This window comes from Pempheris klunzingeri, chromosome 12, assembly GCF_042242105.1.
Source record: "Pempheris klunzingeri isolate RE-2024b chromosome 12, fPemKlu1.hap1, whole genome shotgun sequence".
Classification (NCBI taxonomy): Eukaryota; Metazoa; Chordata; class Actinopteri; order Acropomatiformes; family Pempheridae; genus Pempheris; species Pempheris klunzingeri.
Window position 1 is genome coordinate 4486041 of NC_092023.1, and position 23686 is coordinate 4509726.

Below are 23686 nucleotides of genomic sequence, written 5' to 3' on the forward strand. Positions count from 1 at the left end.
TAGTATTCAGTATAATTCCTGCTTGGTAACATGTTTTTCTTTATCTAGCTGAGTTAATGGCCAAACATTTTTGCCGTATTGGTGTGTGTATGCATGCTCAGTGGATTGTCTGTCCCTCTGATTGAGTGAACTAGCAGCAGCCCCACAAAGATGGCTTGTAGCAACTGTGATTTACACCATTTACAGATTATACGCACATTCCCAAATGGACACACAGATTTATGAGGTGTATCGATGCAGATAAACAATCAGTGAAGTCCTCTTTTGCCGCTCTTGGGAGTTACATGAGCTGAGATGACTAAACCAGTATCGATTTACCGTAGTCCATCAGTGTACTACTTACTGTATTAATGATTACAATTCCACGGGGAGACAGAAAGATTGTGCATGTGTCCTGTGTAACAAAGCCTGACCCTCTCTTCTGTGCGCTCTGCAGTCAGCTGGATAAAAACCACATCAGCTGCATCGAGGATGGAGCCTTCAGAGCTTTGAGAGGCTTGGAAGTGCTGTAAGTATCTGAAGTAATGCTATTCGCTCAGCCCCACCCTGTATCATTCCAGTAAGGCACTTAGTTAAATTAAGATATTGTTTTGCCCTGGTAATAACCATAACTAATATATACACATAGCACAGACCTTTAATTAGTATGGCCTTAGTTATTATGCCAAAATACCCCCAGTGGGCCTCATGAGGGGGCCTGCATCATGGAGACCAAGCTCCATTAACTCATTGTTCCACACAGTTGACAGCAGCGTTCCCCTCCATCACATTAACACCCCCCACCCTCCCCACTCCACCCACTCCACCCACTCCTCCGCTTCCATCTACACCCCATCCAGCCCTGGGCGGGCCATTTGACAAGGGAGCTCCGGCAATGTTGATCAAAAATCCCATTCAAGTGAGCATTCCACCCCGGACGCATTGGTGACCATGTTATGCAGTTTTTAAACATTCAATTAATCATCCCTTGTCAAAAATCATAATCACAGGCCTCTGATAGAAACAATGTAGACTAACAGTGCAGGCTGGGGGGACAAAGGCACTTTGACAGCCTTGTTATTTTTATGGTGAAAGACTGTGTTGTGCATGTGTGTTTGTGGGGTTTTCTTTTAGGGGGTGGGGAGACAAAAAAAAAAAAAAAAGCCATTAAAGGCTGCTTTCATGGCATGGATGGATTGCAGATGTAGTGATAGGGTTGTCATAATGGTGTAAGAAGGGATAAGGGGGGTTGTTTGAAGGGATTTGTATGGATAGGTTTTATGGGGGAGGAGGACAGGTTGTGTTAAAAGGGGGGAGCGGGTTGAAATATGGTAAAGGGTTATTAGGCTGATTGAAATGACCTGCTTCTCTCACTGCAGCTGATGCCCAGGGTTCGAGGGAAGTGTGTGTGTGTGTGTGTGTGTGTGTTGTATGTTTCTCCAGCGACATGTTTGGGGCGTTTCTGATCATGCTTGTATGTGCATGCATGTGTGTATATTTGCATGAATGACTGTATGTGTGCGTAGGAGGTGCAAGGGCTTCCCATCTGCGTGGAATGAGGTGTTATATCCTCAGCGGGATGCCACAAAGAGAGACAGAGAGAAAAAAGAGGCGGGTTGGGGGGGGAGGTTGGATTTGAAAAGATGGAACGGGGAAGGACGGCGGCAACAAAACTCTTTTTGACGTATAAATGTATATTTTTTTCCTCCTCTGCGCTGGTGATGTGACTTTATTCGCTTTTTTCTTTTCACAGAACGCTGAATAACAACAACATCAGCAGCATCCCCGTCTCCAGCTTTAACCACATGCCCAAACTACGAACCTTGTAAGTCACACATCTCCCACCACAGTGCTTTCTACCTCTCTGGAGGTAATCCTTCAAATCAAACTATATACCACATACATGCAGCCACACTGGGAGTAGATAGTCATTCCAGGCAGTATTGGGAGGCAGCCATAACCACAGAGCACCACATAAGGGTCTGTAGCAATGCCAGGGGCCATTATCCCCTCCATCTAAAGCACACACAACAACAACTGGCCCAGATAAACGCAAATGGCCCCAAGCCTATTGTGTATTGTGCACTGTATGTGATTACAAAATCTGAAATTATGTACAAATTAAGACAATTATGCCTGCTGAAACTCTGAGAGCTGTGGCCCCACTGTTCTTGTGGTGGCTTTTGGGGCTTCCTCACTCCAAGTGGGGTGATATTATATAGTTTTTCTGTTTGTGCGTAAGTTAGCATTGTGAAAGTAAATCCGCAGCATACGTGCTCCAGAGGTCCACCGCACCACAGCGAGAGTTATTCTGGACAGGCACAGCATTCCAGGAATGCCGTGTTTGGAGTATTTGGTTTAGAAATGTCTCTTTAGTGTTCTTCTTTTTTCGAATGTGCCATTTACAGTCATCCATGTAGCTTATCATTTAGTGTGTTTCGCCACAGGAATTGGATGTGATGAGTTCAAGGAAAGAATAGACACTTTCAGGGCTATTTGTGTGCACAGCAGGGGGGATTTTAGATGGCAAAGAAGGCAGAGAAGGTCTTTTAATGCATCCTTGTTAATTTCTTTCTCTCTTCTTACAGCCGCCTTCATTCCAACAATCTGAACTGTGACTGTCACCTGGCCTGGTTGGCTCAGTGGCTCCGACAGAGACCCACAATTGGTCTCTTCACCCAGTGTACGTCCCCTTCTGAGCTCAGAGGACTCAATGTGGCAGAAGTACAGAAGCACGAGTTCAGCTGCTCAGGTAAGACTCATGAAACCGCTCAACTACGCTGAGAGAACAAGAACGTTGCATTCCATAGTTTCCATTGTTTAGTTTACAGTAGCTCAAAAAAGGGATGAAATGTTTGTTGCACTTTGATGAAATCATTCGTGCCAAAAACTCCCCGTTGTAGCCAGTAGATATTCTCCTCTGTCTACTCTCATTGTGTTTTTGTGTCAATGTATTCACCTAGCAGCCACCTGACAGCTCTTCTGCCCCCAGGCAACCCCACGGCTCTCCTCTGGCCCTTTCATGTGTCTCTAGCTTTCAGGAGCTGGAACCGGTGCCAGAAAATGCCATGACATATGTATAAAACATACAGTTAGAGCAAAGGCCGCCCCCACCGGCAGTAGCACCTCTCCTCAGTTGTCATTATTCATGGCCTCTCACCTCCTCACACAAGGATTACTGTGGCCTTGAGCTCGCTGTTTGTCTCTTACCGAGTGTGTGTGAGTGTGAGTGTGAGAGAGAGAGAGAGTGAGAGCATGTGTATGTGGGCGTGGCATGCCATGCATCGGGGTTATCATATCAGGACAAAGGAAAAACAGCATGAGAACCTCCTCTCCCCACAAGGCCATCTCACTCTCAACACCAGCTGCGAGGGGTGTTTGTGTCTACGTTTGTGTGTGTTTGTGGGTGTGTCCCGCTCTCTCCCTCTCCATGGGTTGTGATTTTTACGCAGCCATACGGCGTGACAGCACAGATCATTAACTATTCATCGCCCAGGGAAAGAGACTCAAAGCGTGGGAGTGTAACGATTCCAGTTACGAAAGGGAAGCAGGGGGTGTCTGAGAAACTTTGGGGTCCGGTAGGATAGAGATACAGAAAGTTTTGCAGCTCATATAGCACGTTAATATCAGCATCCATCATGTAAGAATCTTTATTTCTATCTATGAAGGCTGCAGTAGGTTGACACCGATTGGTTTCCTGCGATGGTCAATTCACAGTTTTCAGCCAGACAAACAGGATGAAGACAGAATCTGCTGCCATGTATCTCTGCCTCTCTGTCACGCTTTCACACAAACATGTGCACACACACATGCAAAAAAAAATAAAAAATACTCCCGGTTTCTTCTTGAGTGGATGAGTGACCAGGAGTTGAACTCCCAGAGAAGGACTCATTAGGGACTAGTTTGCTGGCACACGCATACACACACACACACACACACACACACACACACACACATATATTTATTTATTTATTTGGTATTTTCGATGTTCAGCACTGTGTGTGTGTTTGTGCGTGTGCTTAGTTTGTGCTGTGACCAGGCCAGGCCACCTGCGGGGGATTTGGGGCGGGGTGGCGCTGTATTGGAAGAGAGGAAGAGGGGAAATGAGAGGCACGCTGTTGTTATGAGAGGCAGCAGAAAGAAAATGGGGTACAATGTGTTATTAGTTGTTGCAAAATGTGGTGAAATTCTGCCGTGCTCTCAGCATCATGACTCACTGGATCATCATTCCCAGTTTTCAGCTGGAAAGCATCACGATATTGTAAATTTTTGTCAGTAATGAGCAGAGTAACACATTTACTGCTTCACTTCTTCGAGGAATAATATAATATAAATATAAAATATGAATATTTTTTTCCAGGCAGTCATTCGTCATCAAACTAAAAAATCACATTGAAGTTAAACAATCCAAAAGCTAAATCGAGGGCTCGTTATTTTCTGGTGGAAAAAGACGACGAATTTTGACTTTGCATCTCTGCTTAATGATTAAAAGATCTGTTTGGAAATTGGATTTTAAAAATAACATTTGCAGAGCAGACACTTTTATTTTCTGATTACTTACCCTGGTGCATGACCTGCAACTCATTCGTGTTTTCACTTTCTGTGACCACAAGCAGTTTCTGAGCTATTCTCATCACACAATGATCTTGGTTATTAGATGAAATGTTAACTAAATACCACTACCAGTCCATTTATATCCTAATTACACATAATCCTCTGACTCTAGTTTAGATTAGAGAAACTTCAGTTTGTCTGAATGGCCTCCACTGTGATTATTATTGAGCAAAGCATTTACATTCACACCCCATTTGCTCCCCTTTATCCTTTACAGGAGAGGTAAGTAAAAGTTAGAAGCTGATTATGCCAATTGAGAATTATATGACTATTGTAATCCTCCCAAGAAATAATAAATCAAGTAAAAACACTTTTACAATTGCTTGAGGGGTGGAATAAAAAACGACTTCTATAGTGGGAAACAGGGAAGAAATGACTGTATAAAGAGGGAGAAAGGGGGAGAGAACCGGTGAACCCAACTATGGCGCTGAAAGGAAATTTGAGGAAAGAGACAAATGGGAGGAAGCCAGTGATAACATTTTGAAATGATGAGAGAAATGAGGTGGAGTGAGGTGAAATATAAAGACTTGCAAGCAAATGTACAGGAGCTAATGGGCTGCAGTGACAGTCGCTGGCAGAGTTATGGGAATGGAGAGGCTGAAAATGAGGATGCTGAGGAGTGAGAGAGAGCAGCTGGAGGAGGGGAAAGGGATAGAAAGGTGAAAGCAAATAAAATGAAGGAAATGGGACGGGAATGGAGTGGTGGAGACGGTGGATGGGAAAGAGATAATGGAGAAAACAGCAGTAGGAAGATCAGGGGACGAGCGTACATCAAACAGCTTCACCTCAACTATTCCTGTCAGAGAGCTGTCATTGTTAAGGCCGCTCCAGCTGTGCTCTGCACTCTCCCTGATCCCAGACCTGTCAAATATGCCATGTTAGATCAGAAGGGAGTTCTTGTCTGCCCCACACCTGATCCCAGATCTGTCAAAGCTCTGCCATCCCAGATCACAGGGCCTCAGATCACATGGGTTGAGTGACTGAGCCGGCATTGATTCACCCTCTTAATGCTATTTGTTGTGTTTACCTGATTCCCAGATCTGTCAAAGCATCTCGGCCCGGCAGGTGATTGATTCTGATTGGCCCAGCACATGAAGTCTAACCTTAAACATTGCTTATTAAATTAGTAAAACAGTCCAAAGAGCCAGAGCCAGTAATTTAACGGTACAGCATAATGTTTGGCAGAAATCTTCCTCTCTGGTTTGGGGAGTTGAGTTTTATGAAGTTTGCTCTCTCTGTCGCTGACTTTCACCATCACTCAGTCTGTCTTCCTCTCCTTGAATCTCTGTCCCCCCTTCACTCTCTCTCGCCAACATTTTCCACTCAAGCTGAGCGATAGATAGGAAGGCAATCAAATATTCATGGTTTGAAACTCAGATTAGTAATGCTGTGTAAATGAGGCCATTTAAAAGTCTGTTTTATTCATTTTATCTGGGTTAGGCTTCCATACACACATCTCGTACACACACACACACACACACACACACACACACACACACACACACACACACACACACACACACACACCGCACATACTGAACATGCTGCACTGGCAGTGCAAGCGCCCGCTCTTCACCGTATCGTTGACAGTGCCGCAGCTATTTGAACAGGTATCTAGAGACAATGTGATGGGTTGTGTGCTCTGTATGCAAATTGAAAAGTTGAAGTGTTTTAGAACAAATGGAAGTGAAGAGGTGGGGGTGCAAAGCTGAATGTGCAGAATGGCATCAATATCACCCAGAGAACGCAGACTCAGGAGGAAAATTTGCAGAGAGATCAGTGGATGTTATTGGGAGGCCTTCAATCGCCGCTCCGACTCTATTATTCATGTCTTTCTTCTCCTCTCAATACACGGTGGCACTCCTTTGATAGATAACCTAGTTTCTTGCCCATTGATTCTCAAGGATGTACGGCTTTACAATAAAGTCAAGAGTTAGGGCGTTTTATTTCTTTTTCTCAATGTCAAAACATCACTGGGAATGTGTGTTCATTTGCAATTCAGTCTATAAAGCACAACGGGTTGATGACACGAGCAGCAGCAGAGTTTGAGCTCCACACGAGTGCAGGAGCTGCTCCATGTCAACGCACAAATCCTCCAGCAAAGACTCTCACCTTGTAATCCTGCTTAGAGTCGTGCTACCGACAGAATCCACCAGTGCTCTCACACCTGTAGGAGCTGCACATTTCCTCTCTTCTCATCATAGTGTCCGTCCCGTTTCACCTCTCATGTAGTTTCTTCTCTCTCCTACTTTTCTCTTCAGGTCACCAGGAGTCTTCCAGTCTGCAGCCGTGCAGCATCGGTGGAGGATCTTGCCCGGCCATGTGTACCTGCAGTAACAACATTGTGGACTGTAGAGGGAAAGGTCTCACCGCCATCCCAGCCAACCTGCCCGACAGCATGGCCGAGATGTAAGCACGATTCCTGTTCCCTTAAGGCCAAGCACAGATGTACAATCCTATTTGTTACAACGACATGATGACAAATCAACTCTCAGTTCATTTGAGTATCAGTACCTTCATCTTTTCTTTTCAAAGAGAGAACTATGATATTAAACTATGATATTAACATGAACCACTGGCAAAGAGATCATAGCTATGGTAACACCACGTGTGCTGTTGTAATGTGATCATGAATCTTGTAGGTAATCACTACATTAGATAATGCTTTATATGTGCCTGTCTTCACGTTGCAGAGCACGGAGAAAATGTGCAATCCCTGATAAACTGCTTAAATAATTTCCAACTTATTTCATAAAGCTTTAAGTGCTGACGTAGCCACCATCTTCCAGTCAGTGTTTGGTAAAACGTGGCCTTTGCTCGTTTTATCTGTCAGTGGATCAGATACTGACTCGTTTTTATTGTTTAAATGGTATTTACTGTTTAAATTCATATCTCATAACACACATTATATATATAAATCCACTGCAGTAACCAGTCCCATCTATCAATCAAACAACAGAAGTTCTTTCGTCATGTAATGTCATTAGGACAGATAATGTGAGATTAAAAATGGAGATACATTTAGATGCAGAAGTGATTCTTCAGCACAGTTTAGCGGCAGACCTACAGGGAAGAGACTGATCCCTGACTCCAGGGACATCCACAGCCGCATTGTTCTTGGAAGAATGGCACTGCAGGGCATTTGTTTGAGGATGTACGTTAAAGATTTGTATGCGTTTCCATATGCATCTGTCTATTTGCTCGTGCAGGGCTTTAACATGCTGAGAGGATTTCAGCGTGCATGTTTTATGTACATATGCTTATCTCGCTTTCTTTTCTCACCATGTGTCGCCCGGGAGGGAGACATCCCATCCATGTGCTCTGCACTGAGAGACACACATGCAGACTTAGAGCAGACTTATCAGCTCAGATGGCTGTGAACTGCGTGTGAGCATTTCGCTGACATCCCTCCCTCAGTTTATCAGTCCTCCAACATCTGTCTGGGCATTAACTGTTTACGGCCCACTATGCTATCAGCCTACTGTAATTCCTGGGAATGCTCGGCCAGACTTTTCAAGGTAGTGCTTTTACTCCTTTTATCAAGGGTTTAATGCCCCTGCCAGAAGACTGCATGACATGGTACAGCAACACTGTGATTTATGCACAGTGAGAAAAAGGGAGGATGAAGGGAGAAAGCCAGCGGTCGCATTGCATGTTCTTCTGAGGAGCATGTGTGGAGTTGGGAGGACACAGCAAGTTTCTAGGTCTCCTCCTCCCCATGGGGTCTGTTTATAAATACCCAGCTAGCGTGGAAGTCACAGATCCCATGTTCCCCAACAACCCTGACCCATTTCCAGTGCAGTAGTGCACTCAGTTTCCTAATTTGGACATGCAGTTCACACTTCTGTGTCTTCTTTTCAAAAGGAATGACCACCCACAAAATACTGACATATTTTAAATCACTTGAACGTCCACACACATCCTGCGTAATCACTTTAGAGACTTAAATAATTCAGCCTCACTCTTGCCTCTCGGTTTTGTCACGTTTTATGTTTTGTAGACCTCTTCAGCCCTCCAGTTGTAATGTTCCATAAGCGAAGTATGGAACAGACCGATGTGATCTATGATCCCAATAACCGGCGAGCAGCGCTAATGCGAGAAGATAAAAGAGACAGCGGAAAGATAGCTCCACCATGCACGGGTTTTATAGACAGTAGATTCCCTCTGCACAGCAGACGAGTAAAGACATTTTACAAGTCTCCCTGCCCTTCACATCTAATTGGTGCTTAACCGTGTTCTGCTAATAAACTCTACTATGTTCTGATTCATCTTTTACAAGACCAGGGTGAAACACTGGCTTATATCATGCACATTCCTCCGGTCCTGCCCATCAGAGCCTTACCTTGCAGGTTATATTCCCACACTGCTCTTTCCGTCGCTCTTTCTCCTCCTTTCTTGAATTTTTTCGTACTCTCCCATCTTCTCTCCCTCTGTCCTGGCTCGCCGAATCACCGGAGGCGGGTTCGAGGAGGCAGATCAATGGTGAAGGCATAAAAAGGGATGGGGGGGGGGATTCTGCTCAGTAATTTGGTGCAGCAGGTTTGATCTGTGCTTGAAGTTCATTATAAAATCAGTTTCAATTACAGCAAGGCGGGCTGCTGGGTATCAAGGCCAGCCTAATGCCTTGTTAATGAGGCACTCGGAAACTCACACACACACAAACACACACATGCTGCTCTCATTATGTACAGATCGGAGACCTGCAACCTCCTTGCCCTGCTCTCCCCTAATGAATGCCAGTGTTGTGTTTATGGCTGCAGGGATATGAGCTGGTTTCTGAACTCCTCTCTTGTGAGACCAGGCCCAGTTAGCCTAAACACCACCACAACAGATTATTATGCACCATAGTCTCTGTCTGCAATGACTGAACTCTGCCATAAAAAACTCCCCCCCGCCTTTCATCCGCTGCTGCAGTCCTGCCATCCATTTCTGAGTCACGCACGCACTGGGTGAATACCCAAAGGCATAATGTGTTTCCCCTTAATGAAAACCATGCTCAGACCCTAATGAAAAGGATGAAGCCCATTGATTGGACTGACACAAACACCAGCTCACAGGCACACACGGACAGACACACATACAAGTGTTCACTCTGATAAATTGGACGGGAGCCATTGATTGTCCGTCCGAAGGAGACTCTGAGAGATTGTTTCTTTTTTCTCCTTTGTTGATTGGAGGGATTAAGTCCCTTGCACATATCGATCTACGAGGAGCGACAAAAAAGTTGTCAGACAGCATTGTGTGCCGTTGTCTGGCTCCGAGGGCTTTGTTATATGCTGACACACACCGGAGCACCACAGCATGTAGGCATACACGTACGCAACAGACGCTGACACTGAAACACATGCAAACAGCATGAAGAGTGCCAGACTGGTTTGGACTAGTCAGACAGACTGGTTGATGAGAGAAGGCGCTAAAGCCACTTGGCCCACCACTCTGCCGCATGGTGAGGGCAGAGGAACCACAGCGCTGTCACTCTGCTGTAAATCCAAGGACACATTGGGACAGGCAGACAAAAACAGACAGGGAGAGCATGTACACCGCAGGAATCTGTGGTCTGGAATCACTGCTATCCTAAGAATGTCAATTGCGCTCCTATATCGCTCCATAAATGTAGGCCACTCCTTTGAAGCGGACATTTTCTTGATTGAAAAATTTGAAAACTCAGAATTGCTAAGTGGCTGTGGCTGATGTCTAACAAAACATTCACCCCCCCCACCCCTCCCCATGAATAGACAAAAACATAGCAATGCAGGAGGCCTAAGAGGCAAGTAGTAAATCTGAAATGTCTCTAATAGAATAATTAAATTATGTGGAATTGGTCCTGTGCCAAGAAATCACATATTTAAGAGGGTGGTGGATAAATCTATCAACAACACTGTTTGCCAAGCAGTTTTGTAGATTTTTAAATATTTCTCTTTCTCCTGTGGTGACAAATAGCATTTAATGATCTTTAGATTCCGCTGAAGCCGGTGGACTACCACATCTCGCACAGGCCTGTTCTGCAGCCAGATCCTCTGCTGGGAGGCAGCATGGTAGGACAAGCAGACAGGCCCACAGCTGGCTCCCTCTGGATTCTGCTAAGCCTTGTTAAGGACAGTTTTAAAAGCTGTGAACTGACCTGCAGATAAACAGCCCTCTGCCAGCTACACCAGGGAATTGGTGTGGGACTGAGCTGGGTTCTGAGTAGCAGCCGGCCTGAAACACGCAGACATGCATGCCCACACTAATGGGGCTTAGTGATGTCGGCTTCCCGGGGACCATCTGAGACTGATTAGAGTTTGTGACTGTTCCATACTAAATGACCAAGTGTATGCCTGTCTGTGTATTCATTTCATTCTTTGACAGTTTTTTTTTTTTTTTCTCGTCAACTCTGCTCCAGCAGCTCTTAGGCTCACAGGAAAAAGTAAACTAAAAGAAGTAATAATTCACCGCGCTGCAAAGGTTTCAGTGGACACTTTGCAGACACCCAGGGGATGAGACAAATTTCATAAGAACAAGTGAGATCATTATTGATTTCAGGATCTCATATGAGCTGGACACTGTAAATGTTATACCAAGAAGAAATATGACTTTTAGTGGAAGGCCTTAACACCCTCCCACAAACTGGGACTGAGCCTTTTCCCCTCCAGTCCTTTTCCACAGCACTTTAATATTCAGACTGTTTATTGGTTCTGAGGATGTTATGACTCCAACATGCCTGGACCTATTACAGCTGGAGAATAGATCTCCGCTAATATAATCAGACCAATCACCAAAGGTCAAAGGTAACAGGAGGATTACTCAGCTCTGCTGTCATGGAGAAGTCTATTGTTTGGTTAACTGATGGTATCTCCTCTCCTCTCTCCTCTCCTCTCTCCTCCTCTCCTCTCTCCTCCTCTCTCCTCCTCTCCTCTCTCCTCCTCTCCTCTCCTCTCCTCTCCAGACGTCTGGAGCAGAATGGGATTAAGTCTGTTCCTCCCGGAGCCTTCTCTCCCTACAAGAAGCTGCGTAGGATGTAAGTACAGCAGTACACTCACCTCAGGGCTAAATAATACAGATGAGAACAAGAAGTTGAGGGCTGGAAAAAGAAGCGACAATTGGCAGTCTTCTCAGTCCATGAAGTATTTATTTTGTCTGTGCCTAAAGAACATATTCTTGTTCTCAGACTTGGGGTGGCATGGAAAGCAAGCACTCTGATGCTACAAGAGCATAATAACAGTTCTCATCTTTCATTGCTGTGCACTGGTATTCCCCTGGCTAGTGCTGTGTCCAGTCTGTATGTGTGATGTGCCTGCGTCTGCAAACTGTAAACTGCGGCCGGGATGATGATGAGGGGACGTAAAATGTGCTGGAATGGGGGCTGAGGCTTCGCTCTCTCTGGGAGCGAACAGCGACAAGCTGGTAGCTGAGCTGGAGTGTTTGTTTTTTTTTTTACCCGTTGAGCCAGCTGTCCGCTCACCCAGCCAGCACACACCAGTCAGCCAAACCCATAACTCCAACACCACCGAGCCTGACCGACATAGCAGCAGGGAGACTGCGGAAACGGAAGGTCAGGGAGTTTCTCTGCCCCTCTTAAAGGATTCCTCTGTGTTTTATCATCCGATTCCAGGGACAGTTTGAGGTTCAAATGAGGTGAATACAGAACAGACTGGAGCAGCTGTTAGTTTATTGTAGCTGCAGGGAAATCCCAAGAGAAATTGGTATTTATTAGTACAAAAATAAATCGAATTTTTGTTATTATATTGAAAAAAAAATGGAACCATGTGGACTCAACCAGGTCAGGTTTCTATGTTTGAGTTAAGGAAACCCTTAAAAATAATACAATAATACAAAAGTATGTAGTTTTAAATGTGCTCCAGTCGACAGAAATGGAGCCCCTGGACAAACGGGGAAGTCATATCGATTTGTACAAAAATATATGTAGACTTAACCAGTTTAGGGTTTCACATCAAAGTGTATAAAACTCTAATAAAAATGTTAAACTGATCTGAAGTCCACAAAAACTGAATTTTGTAACTATTACTGCTCCAAACATAGAATCAGTTGTTATTTAATAAGAAACACGTGGTTTTCATACATGATATTTACGAACCAGATTTAATAGCAGTTTCACAAATGTAACACATGAAAACAACAAAATGTGTTCTGGTTAACAGAACCTGCACTGAGCTGCCTCGGCCCCTAATTCATGATTATCTTTTACAAAATAAAAGGTTCTGTTTCATCTGGATTATGTAAGAAAAACTGTGAATCTTGTGTTCTAGTTCTAGTTTTCACATTTTAATAAACTATTTCACTAATGTCTAAGTTTAACCCCCAAAAACTGAGTAACTGTTTTTATATGAAAAATATTATAAAGGAGACCCTTTTTATTAAGTATGATACCAAACTTGATACTTGATCATATAGAACAAATACCGACCAGACTTACTGACAGGGAGAATGTGTTGATCTCCTCCATCTGCTCTTCCAAACATGACATGACCTGCTACCGTTGCTGCTGCTGATTCTGCATTTAGCAACAACAATGTGTGGCCGCATGTCTGCGTTGACCCTCGGTGCCTCTGTTGATTCAGCTGGCTGTGTGCCCTCACTGGCCCAGCGCGTCCTGTGTCCAACGCCCTCGGTGCACACTGTGTGTAGACAGCGTCGATACATCATGACGAATATGGTTGCTCTCCTGGGTCAGGGTCTGCAGATGTTCGTGTGCGTGTTTTATATTTAGGAGCAGGTTTTTCGGGTATGTTATGTATGAGATGTAGTTAAACGTTTCATGAAGGAACATTAGGTAAGTCTGAGTTATATATAGGCTCTTGTCTATGTGTATTTGTTTGTTTATTTGCGGTGTGGGTGGGTATGTGTGAAATGCCTCTCCTGACCCGACAAGTCCTCCTCTCCCACTAAATGCCAACCACACACATTCTCTTTCACCTTGTCCCCGTTTGGATGACCTACACATGAACCGCTCCTTAAGACAGGGATGCAGTAACAGCCCTCACACACCGACACATACACAAACACACCAGTGTCTGAGTTTATAGACACACACCAGTGCAGATGTTGGCTCCTTTGCCGCGTTTTCATTTCCAGGAAACCTCAGTCCTTTGCAAGAAGACAAATGGGCACTTATTTAACTGTTACCCCCAAATGAGAAAATATCCCTCTTCTTCACCACATGATGATTTTCCTTCAAAGGTATCCAGTCGACTGGAGTTCAGTCCACATACTCCATTAACTCTCTCTCTCCATCTGTCTGTCTCTCTTTCTGTCCCACTGTTCCTCATTTACTGTTGCATTTACTCACACAGACACACAGACACATAAACACATAGACACACTGGCTTAGTGGTTATCCTGTGGGGAGAGGCCTGTGGATCCTATTAACAACGGCTGTGTTCAGAGGCAGTCTACTGTATTTCACTTTGGATTTCAGCCCTGCACCCCATTTTTACTCACACACTCTCACCATGATACAACAGAGGGAGGCTCGATGGGCCGCAAATAATACAAGTAAATGTTTTGATTGGCAACGAGACTCCAGCCCGCTCCATTTCATCAAATCCCTTGAAGGGACACGCCATCAAAAACGGGAGAGAGCTGGAACTCATCTTCATGCAGCTCGCACTACATTTTCCTCCTACTCGCTTGCCAGCAACAAGCAGAAGGCCGTACGTCCACCCCACCTTCCTGTGAGAGTGGCACCCAAGTGACAGTGGGGTCAAACCTCCCACAGGAAAAGGACTTTTACCCCGAATCTCCATTTCTTTGACTAACTCTCTGGCTTTCTTCTTCAACGCAGAGACCTGAGCAACAACCAGATCTCAGAGATAGCTCCCGATGCCTTCCAGGGCCTGCGCTCCCTCAACTCCCTGTAAGTGGCTCTGAGCTGCGATTGTGCGCATAAATATCCACTGAGTTGTCGTTTCCCGTGTCTAAAGCAAGTCTGTGTTGTGATTTCCCAGCGTGCTGTATGGAAATAAGATCACCGACCTGCCCAAGGGGGTGTTTGACGGCCTCTATGCCCTGCAACTGCTGTAAGCCGAACACACACACACACACACACTCTTCTGACACACTGCAGACATACACTGAATACCAGGCATGCTTTACTCCCACTCAGTAAAGGAGTCATAACCTTCAAATAAACTTTGTACCTGTGCATAGTTTTCGAGATGGAATGCATAATGAATGAATACATGAAGAAACTCTGACAAGCTGCTTCCCTCCCCCTTTTCACTCTTGTCTCCTTCTTCCTCCCTCCCTCCCTCCCTCCCTCCCTCCCTCTTTTCCTCCTCGTCTCCCCCCCTTCTCTCAGGTTGCTGAATGCCAATAAGATTCACTGCGTTCGTGCCAATGCCTTCCAGGACCTGCAGAATCTCTCACTGCTATCGCTCTATGACAACAAGATCCAAACCCTCGCCAAGGGCACCTTCACTTCCCTGCGAGCTATACAGACCCTGTGAGTCAAACAGGCACACCGACACGCCGCTCTGCACGCTCTGACACATACTGCTCCGTCACCATAAAACATGAGCCAACACCGGAGTTGTTTACTCACACGTCTGTGTAATAACACAGGAATTTGATCATGAGGTAGAGAGGAGAGTAAACAGCACAAACTACACCCACTCTTCCCACCTCGGTTACTCAGACACCACCAGTTCCTTCTAAATGAATGTCTCCTTTTTTTTTCTTTTCCAAAAATCAAAGCACACCACATGCTGTTATCGACACGCTGTGGCACCTTCCATGTCTGAAACATCATCCATATATGCAAATACAAGACACCTGTTGAAGATGACACACACACACACACACACACACACACACTCATAGAGGCCACCTGGTTTAAGGGTCTCGGTCTAAAACAAGCTTTTTGTTTTGCCTACATGTAATACATGTAGACTACAAACTGACCGTCAGCACACACTCTTTCCAACTTCATTATAAGACATTATAAAGTTTTGGAAATGTAGTTTGTGGTTCTTTGTGTTCGCACTACACTGAGAGGTGTTTCTAACCCTTCTAATAATAGCAGGTGAGAGTCTGTAGTTAGTCTGATGTCTAAATATAACCCTACTATTTGAAATGTTTAATTCTTGGCCTTTATCAGTTTTCTCGTGTGCACCTTCTTCTGTAGACCTCTTTAACCTTTTCCAACCTTCTTTCCAATCCACCTCTCCCTCTCTGTCCTCCAGTCACCTCGCCCAGAACCCATTTATCTGTGACTGTAATTTGAAGTGGCTGGCGGACTACCTGCGCTCCAACCCCATCGAGACCAGCGGTGCCCGCTGTGCCAGCCCTCGCCGGCTTGCAAACAAACGCATTGGGCAGATCAAGAGCAAGAAATTCCGCTGCTCCGGTAGTGTCACTGTCTCCTGTTGTCTCCCTCTTATTTCTCTCTCCGGCAGGCTTTGTTGTTTTTATTCAACTTGTCTCTGGCTGCTCTGCTCTTACCTTCTCTCTTCCTCTCCGCCGGGAGTGGCTATTGCCTCTGCATTGTCTCTACCTCATGCCGCATTTAATGAGCCATCATTCCTGGCAAAAGGTTTTATTCGGCCTATCATTTGCCGTGCCGGTGCTCCTCAATCAATATTTCTCCAGTTGAACTTGGGGCCAAGGAGAGAGGGATCGTTGGCCGTTTCTCCATTTCCCTTCCATTTTACCACATTTTGAGTCTGGTTTCACATTCAGACCGCAGTGAGCTGAGATCACCAGTCGAGGCTGGTATAAGGGCTAGAGTTTCTGTATGTGCCCACCATTCCTCTGCCCTCTGCCAATCTCAGACTCCCCTCCCTCCCTCCCTCCCTCCCTCTGCCAGGCTCAGGTTTCCTTCACACCCCCTCACTCCTCTGCACCGCACTAGCCAGGTACTCACCATCCCCTCTCCCTCCACCCTGTGCCCACTATTGTGTCTATGCACTGTGCTACGCTGTCTGGCACTCTGCACGGCTGAGGTTTCACACTTCTTTATAGCCTCATTTGTTTGGCTAGACCCAGCGAGGAAGGGATTTCATGTGTTTTTCTCTTTCTTTATTTTTTTTTCTCCCTTTTTTTGCCTTCTTTTCTTCCTTTCTTGCTGTCTCCCTCTTTCCCTCATGTCACTCTTCCTTAGCAACAGCCAAATATTTACCACCTTTTTTTTACATCGTAACTAGTCACTCTGCATTACCATGCACAGAGACAGTCCCAGGCTTCTCTGTTTAACTGTCATATACCTTGTGTCATGTGTCGTCATATATAAGCTCTATATATGACTGTTCTGAAGCATAGCGACACCACAGCTATGCAGATCAGACTGGTCTCACTGACATCCGTCCCTCTTTCTTTTTTCCTCCCATCACAGCCAAAGAGCAGTACTTCATCCCAGGTGAGTGGCTTGTAAATGTTCACACCTATCATTGTCTTCCTCTCTTTCTTTAATTATCCACCCGCAGTCATGTAGTGGCATCATTTTTTCCACCGCTTACTGTTCATTTAAATAAAATTCTCCCACAGGTTAGAGGGTAATTTCAGTTTATTGCAACTTGGGTCTTATTTTCATAGTTTGCCATCATTCCTTTCAGTAATAATAACATTTTATTTGCCAGAGTTTATTGCTTAGAGCAGAGAAACATGGCGACGTTGCTAAAAATAGCTCTGACGAATCAAGAAACACAAGTACTCACTACTAGTTTTAAACTAAGTCATGGGTTAGACAAACAGAAAACAGAAGTTGTTGACATCTATTACAATGTACAAACAATTTCCTAGTTCATCCCACCAACCATAATTGCCACAGTTATGTGCAAACTGTTTTCCTGTACTAAGAGGGATTATTACCAACATTTCCTGTGCACTTACTTTTGGTTTTACTACTATTTTTTTTATTTTAATAATGGCCAAAACTATGAAAGACCTACGTTGAAATAAACAGGAATCGTTCCTAATGTGGATGATGGATGAACCTCGGAGGAAAGTTAATTGACACGCTGGTGATAGTGGTATTTATACATGTCAGACCAGCTAATTGGGCCCAAAAGTGACCGTACCGATGTTCTCCAGTATTTTAATGTGATATACGTGTGAGAGCGTCTGTTTCTGCTCAGTTCTGTTTTCCTAACAGTCTCAGCAGATAGACTCAAAAGGAAGTGGCTCTTTGCTTTGGCATGAGCACAGACACTCACTCACCGAGAGGGGCAGAGAAAGAGGGAGGGAGAGAAGGACAGAGGGGAAGGAAAGTGTGTCCTTTCTATCAGTAAAAGCTAAAGAAAATAAAGCCCACCAGAGGACCCAGATTCCTATCAGCGGATGTTTCCGGACCTCTTAACAAGAGCACTTCCAAGAAAATAACTAGGAGGAGCAGTGATGTGTGTCAGACCGTGTGTGTGTGTGTGTGTGTGCGTGTGCATGTGTGTAAATTAATGTCTTTGTGTGCTAAGCTGAGATAAAGCTCTGCACTGGCTTAGAGAACAAATGGGAGTACTATGTAAGCAGAAGGAAGATCAAAGCCAAAATGTGATTAATAAGAATTTCACCCTCCCTGAATGATAACAATAAAAGCCTCCACACTACACACACACACACACACACACACACGCTCAACACATGCAATCGCTGACAACACGGGAATTCCATAATACATTGATAATGAGGAACCAAGCTGCAGGGAATTATGAGAACGTCCATAACTCCAGCAATGAGTCATTTTGCGCCTCCGAGAGGGAAAAACCTCATCCCTCTCCTCTGTGTTTTCCCCTGTTTCGTTTAAATCTGCTGACAGTAAAAGTGTCGCCAACACGCACTTGTGACGATGACGATGACTCAGGCTCACGAATCTCCACTGGCTCCTCTACATCTTCGAGATCAAAGCGCCGCGCTGTACTTTCATAGCTTCCTATGTAGCAGGAAATGCCTTTTCCTGTTCTCCTGCCTAGGGAGGGAAAGTTCCTTAATGACCTGCATTACTGAGCCTATCTGCAGCCACTCTGAGAGGTGACACAGCTTCAGTCTTTGCAGAGGCAGCCGGAGGAACTAGTCTCTGTGAATGCAATTCACTCTACCTCTGTCGAACCATATTCTAATAAAGTCAGCGATGAGGGTTTGGGGTTAGGTTATGGTTTCAAATGCTGTTCCATTTATTTAGACAGATTTTTGATACTCAACTGCTGGATTTAATCCTGGTTGTTTGAGGTTTTCCTGCCTAAAGTTGTGGTCTGGGTGCCCCATGGTGTCCCGCTGACGTAATCTCCAAACCACAGGCAGAGAGGTGCACCGATGTGAGCCAGCAAAAGGGAACAGGACGATATCCTAACAGCAAACGCTGAGCTGTTCCCTCTAAATGGAACATATTCACACACACAGGCTTTACACGCACATCTACACACACACACATATATATACACACAGACACTGAGACACAATACACACACTCACTGATGCACACACACTGTTCTAAGTGGCTCCCAATGCTGTTCCATTATTGAGCAGCCATGATGTAACTGGCAGCACGCTTTTTGGCACGTAACGTCTATTCATAGACAGAGGAGGTGCAGGAAAACGTCCCACACTCCCCTTGCTGCATCATTCTTGCGCTTCCTCTATCAGGACAGACATCTTTCTGCACCTTCGCCACTCACCTTTCATCTCTCTCATCTGTCTTCTTCTTTCACTTCTTTCTCCCTTTTCTTTCCTACATGCATTTGTGTCCCTCATGCCTCCCCCCTCTCCCCTTTTCATGTCTCATCTCTCTCCTCCCCTTCAACTCCACCTGTCTACGCACGCTTCCTGTGCATCATTTCAACCGCCTCCCTCCCACCATCTTCTCTCTCTCGGGTGCTCTGCTTCACTGAAGCCGGCAGCCCAAATCTTCTTTGGCATCCCTATCTCAATCTCCTCTGATACTGTTCTTTTCACCCCACTGCTCCCACTCTCTCACCTCTCTAAAATAACTCACCCTCACCCCCGGCCGTCCATCCCCTCGTCCAAACCCATTCATCTCGCTCCTGTGAATGGGAGAAGAGCTGCAGGGTGTTCTTAAGGGTGCCTAAGGTTAAAGATTAGTTAGGGAGGCTGCCTTTTAGGTCACAGCGAGACAAATGACTGATATACAGCTGAGCATCATGGGAAAATAAGGCGCATATGTTGGTAAAGGAGGTTATAAGAGTGAATGTGTTTGCATTTTCTCCTGTTCAGGCACAGAGGACACCCGTCTGAATAATGCCTGTAACAGCGATCCAGTGTGTCCTCCAAAGTGCCGCTGTGAGTCGAACGTGGTGGACTGTTCCAACCTGAAGCTCAACAAAGTCCCTGAGCACATCCCTGCATCCACCAGTGAACTGTAAGGACTCAGGGAAAAAACGTACACTGCTAACAGAAAGAGATAAAAAGAAGAGATGGAATGAAAAGAACAGAGAACGATAGTAATCAGATGAATCAATGAATTTGATTTGAAGGAAATGTGAAATTGAGGACCAAGCGAAGCCAAAAACTCACTGAATATTTAAAGAGAACTTTAATTTTGAATGGATGTGTTCGTATGGTTAAACCCTTTCATCTTTCTTCTCTCTAGACGCCTTAACAACAATGAGATCACCACTGTTGAGGCAACTGGAGTTTTTAAGAACCTTTCCCAGCTCAAGAAAATGCAAGTGAAACTTTAATTTGACTTTTCTCTAAATGGAGTTAGACTTACTTTTCTGACAAGTTTGTTTTTTTGTTTTTCTTTCCCCACAGTAACCTCAGCAACAACAAGATCACAGAGATTGAGGACGGGGCGTTTGAGGGAGCATCATCTGTCAATGAGCTTCACCTCACAGCCAATCAGATCGACTCGGTTCGAAGCGGGATGTTCCGCGGCCTCGAGGGACTGCGTATGCTGTGAGTGATGCAAAAACATACAATCACACGTCGCTGGTGTTTCTGAAATGCAAGATGAAATATGAGATTTGTAGACTGAAGTGCTTCCTCTCTTCTCTGCTTAGGATGCTGAGAAACAACAAGATCAGCTGTGTCCACAACGACAGTTTCACAGGGCTGCACAACGTCCGTCTGCTGTCTCTGTACGACAACCAGCTGACCACGATCACCCCCGGAGCCTTCGACACCCTGCAGACTCTCTCCACCCTGTGAGACCCTGGCAGACACCCACGCCTACGTTCAATCGTGCATTTCAAGTTTCACTGCTCTCACAGCCTCTTTCACGCTCACTTCCCCAGTAACCTCTTGGCCAACTCCTTCAACTGTGACTGTCGGCTGGCCTGGCTCGGCGACTGGTTGAGGAGTAGGAAGATTGTGACGGGCAACCCTCGCTGCCAACGTCCTGGCTTCCTGAAGGAGATCCCACTTCAGGATGTCGCTCTGCCTGACTTCCGCTGTGAGGACGGTAGGTGGCACCGAGACATATACAGTTGCCTATTATGATATGAGTCAGCTTTTCTTGCAGCGTGTCCTTATGTTGACTGTGCCTGAAGTTTTGCTGCAGCTTCTTGACTTTAAAAGAAAGCAGTCTTTCTCTGTGAAAGGCGATAAACATCTTCAATGCATTAGATTATCTCCACTATGTGGTAAACTAGCCTGTCAGGATCTGACTGATGAAGACTTTAACTGCACTCTGCTCCGCAATACCTCAGAAGCAAGTCCTGCTCAAAGTGTCTGAGATCATCTTAAATAATGGCCACTATTGTGCGACTCTTTTGTTTACTGAATAGATTGCTACTCAGCAGTTCCTAAGCTGCTGGTCGATGCCGGGCTGAGTGGAGCTATTGAGCTGTTTGCCTTATTGACCAGTCAGCCTATTTGCACCTGAATGAATGTTAGACTTGTCTTCAGGCTTCGGGCAGCATCCATTCTTTGCTCCTGTTGATCGATATTACATTAGTGAGGCTCCTCTCTCTCTGTCCTATTTTACGTTTCACATTTTTCACTTCCTCTTTTTTTTTTTTTCATTGTCTCAATGCCTCACCAGCAGCTTGAATGAATGATTGTGCTGTTTTGACTCTGTCTCGCCTTTGGATTTGCTTTGTCTTTCAACTCTTTCTGCATTTTTCTCAATGCATCTTCCTTGCCAGGGATGACAGCTTGTCTTTTGGCCGTCCTCCATGTCTTTCCGACCCTCCTGGTCATTCTTCCTTTCTCTTCCATTCTGGTATCTGACTATTCTACCTCCTCTGCTTTTTTTTCCCAGGCCAAGAGGAGTCAAGCTGTGTGCCCAGACCCCAGTGTCCCAGTGAATGTACATGCCTGGAGACTGTGGTGCGCTGCAGTAACAAACATCTCCACACACTGCCCAAAGGCATCCCCAGAAATGTGACTGAACTGTGAGTTCCTTGGTATTCATTGTGCCAATTGTATGTCTTATCTGTTTGAGTTCTAGGTATTATTGCTCCTTTGTCTGGCTTTGATGGAGGTAGGTCTGGAAAGGAAAGACAAAGGAGACACTATAAAGAAGCTGAGAGGAGCTTAGGAGGTATGAAAGAGATAAGAGTTAGTGAAAACAGTGGAGGCAAAGAAAACAGGTCTCATCATTTGGAGAAAGGGGAAAGGAGTCAATAAACCCTACAGTTATTCTCTCAGACATTCTTCTTCTGTGTTCCCTGCAGCCCTCAGGGCTAGCACTGATGTCACTCTCACACTCAGAGCCAAGGATCAGAGTGTGTGTGTGTGTGTGTGTGTGTGTGTGTGTGTGTGTGTACGTGTGTGTGTGTGCATATTTGTGTGGGGGCCAAAAGCTTGTCCACAGGAGCATAGGGGAGCAAGAGGACATTTTAATGAGCAGTTTTCAATGGAAAGGGGAGGAAATGTCATAGGTCTGGAACTTTCCAATACTGCTTCTAATGGTTCAGGCTCCCTCACACACAGATGCACACACATGCTGTGCAAGCCTTAAGGCCTGTCATTGTCCCAGCAGGTGTGACCAGGTGTGCCCCTCTGTTCTGGGCTTTCATCTAGTCATCTGGAGAGTATGCTACTCCATCATTACCCCAAGTGTCCTCTGCACCATTATTACCTATCATTACCTCTAAACCCAAAGGCCCCTCACACTAACCAGCAACCAACCCCCCCCCCCCCCCCCCCCACCGCACCCTGCAGTTCCCGCCCTGAGTACAGTCAACAACAATAGCAGGAGAAAGCCCCTGCAGCTCGGCTCAGAGGGACCAGGCCCTAAATCAGCCATTTATCAAGGTGACAGCCCTTCTGGTAGCACTTTGTGTTGGTAGCCAGCAGGGTGGTTGCATCCCTGCAGGCATGATGTCAACTGCGGTGGCTTGTACATACATCAGTGCTGTATGTTAACACACACACGCATGAGCGCACACGCCCGTTTGTACCTCGGCCACCTCGAAAAGTGGAATGCTGGGTCACATTCAGGAATTGCTGCTAAACGGAAAATTCATAATTCATGTCACTGAATGTAATAAGTTTGCCTTCTTTGCCCAGTTTTTCAGTGAAGTGATGAATAACCCAGTATGTTTCTGGAATAGGAATGCTAACGGTATATAGACGGTTCCCACTAAGCTTGCCTGTTAGGCATGAGACACAATCCTGTGCCAAAACTTCCAAATAATTGAAAGACAAAACAGTCTGCGGTTCAGCATAACATGAGATTAAATTGGCTGCGTGGGAAAATCTGTTCAGGGTTAAAAGTTTTCCCACCTAACCAGTTCACAAAATAAGATCAGTCTGCTGACAAGAAGAAGAAAATGTCGAAATGTAGAATTAAATCAACAGTTAACACCGGCCAAAAAACCTTATTACTATAATGTATTTTACTCTCAGTTAATATAATTCAATCAAACCAATGAACAAATCTGCTCAATAAAACCAATATGTTAAAACTAAAGACATTATATCATTTTCTCAAAGCAAAATATTAAATCTAGAATGTAAACTTGCAAACTCAAATTGCTTGGATTTAATATTACATGGTAAATATACTGCAAATGACGTTGACAGAAATCTCCACATAAGAGATGATCGTGCATGTTTACTGTTCATGTCAAATCTTGGTCTGAGTGGATCATGTCATGTCCTCTGACTCACTCTCTTTGTTCAGGTATCTGGATGGAAACCAGTTCAGCGTTGTGCCAAAGGAACTGTCTGCGTTCAAATACCTGCAGCTCGTGTAAGTCGT

The 23686-nt window shown here is 45.1% G+C and overlaps 1 protein-coding gene across 1 annotated transcript in view; it reads left to right on the plus strand.

The window, feature by feature from the left end:
* Nucleotides 1-23686, plus strand: part of slit1a (slit homolog 1a (Drosophila)) — an 84195-nt gene that overhangs the window by 47100 nt on the left and 13409 nt on the right. The window contains exons 6-22 of the mRNA XM_070840845.1: nt 437-508; nt 1733-1804; nt 2568-2731; nt 6855-7002; nt 11519-11590; nt 14375-14446; nt 14538-14609; nt 14891-15034; nt 15774-15937; nt 16922-16945; nt 19750-19894; nt 20126-20200; nt 20290-20433; nt 20538-20681; nt 20772-20938; nt 21740-21872; nt 23609-23677. Of these exons, the coding sequence (XP_070696946.1) occupies nt 437-508; nt 1733-1804; nt 2568-2731; nt 6855-7002; nt 11519-11590; nt 14375-14446; nt 14538-14609; nt 14891-15034; nt 15774-15937; nt 16922-16945; nt 19750-19894; nt 20126-20200; nt 20290-20433; nt 20538-20681; nt 20772-20938; nt 21740-21872; nt 23609-23677 (1881 nt within the window). The remainder of the gene's footprint in view (nt 1-436; nt 509-1732; nt 1805-2567; nt 2732-6854; nt 7003-11518; nt 11591-14374; nt 14447-14537; nt 14610-14890; nt 15035-15773; nt 15938-16921; nt 16946-19749; nt 19895-20125; nt 20201-20289; nt 20434-20537; nt 20682-20771; nt 20939-21739; nt 21873-23608; nt 23678-23686) is intronic.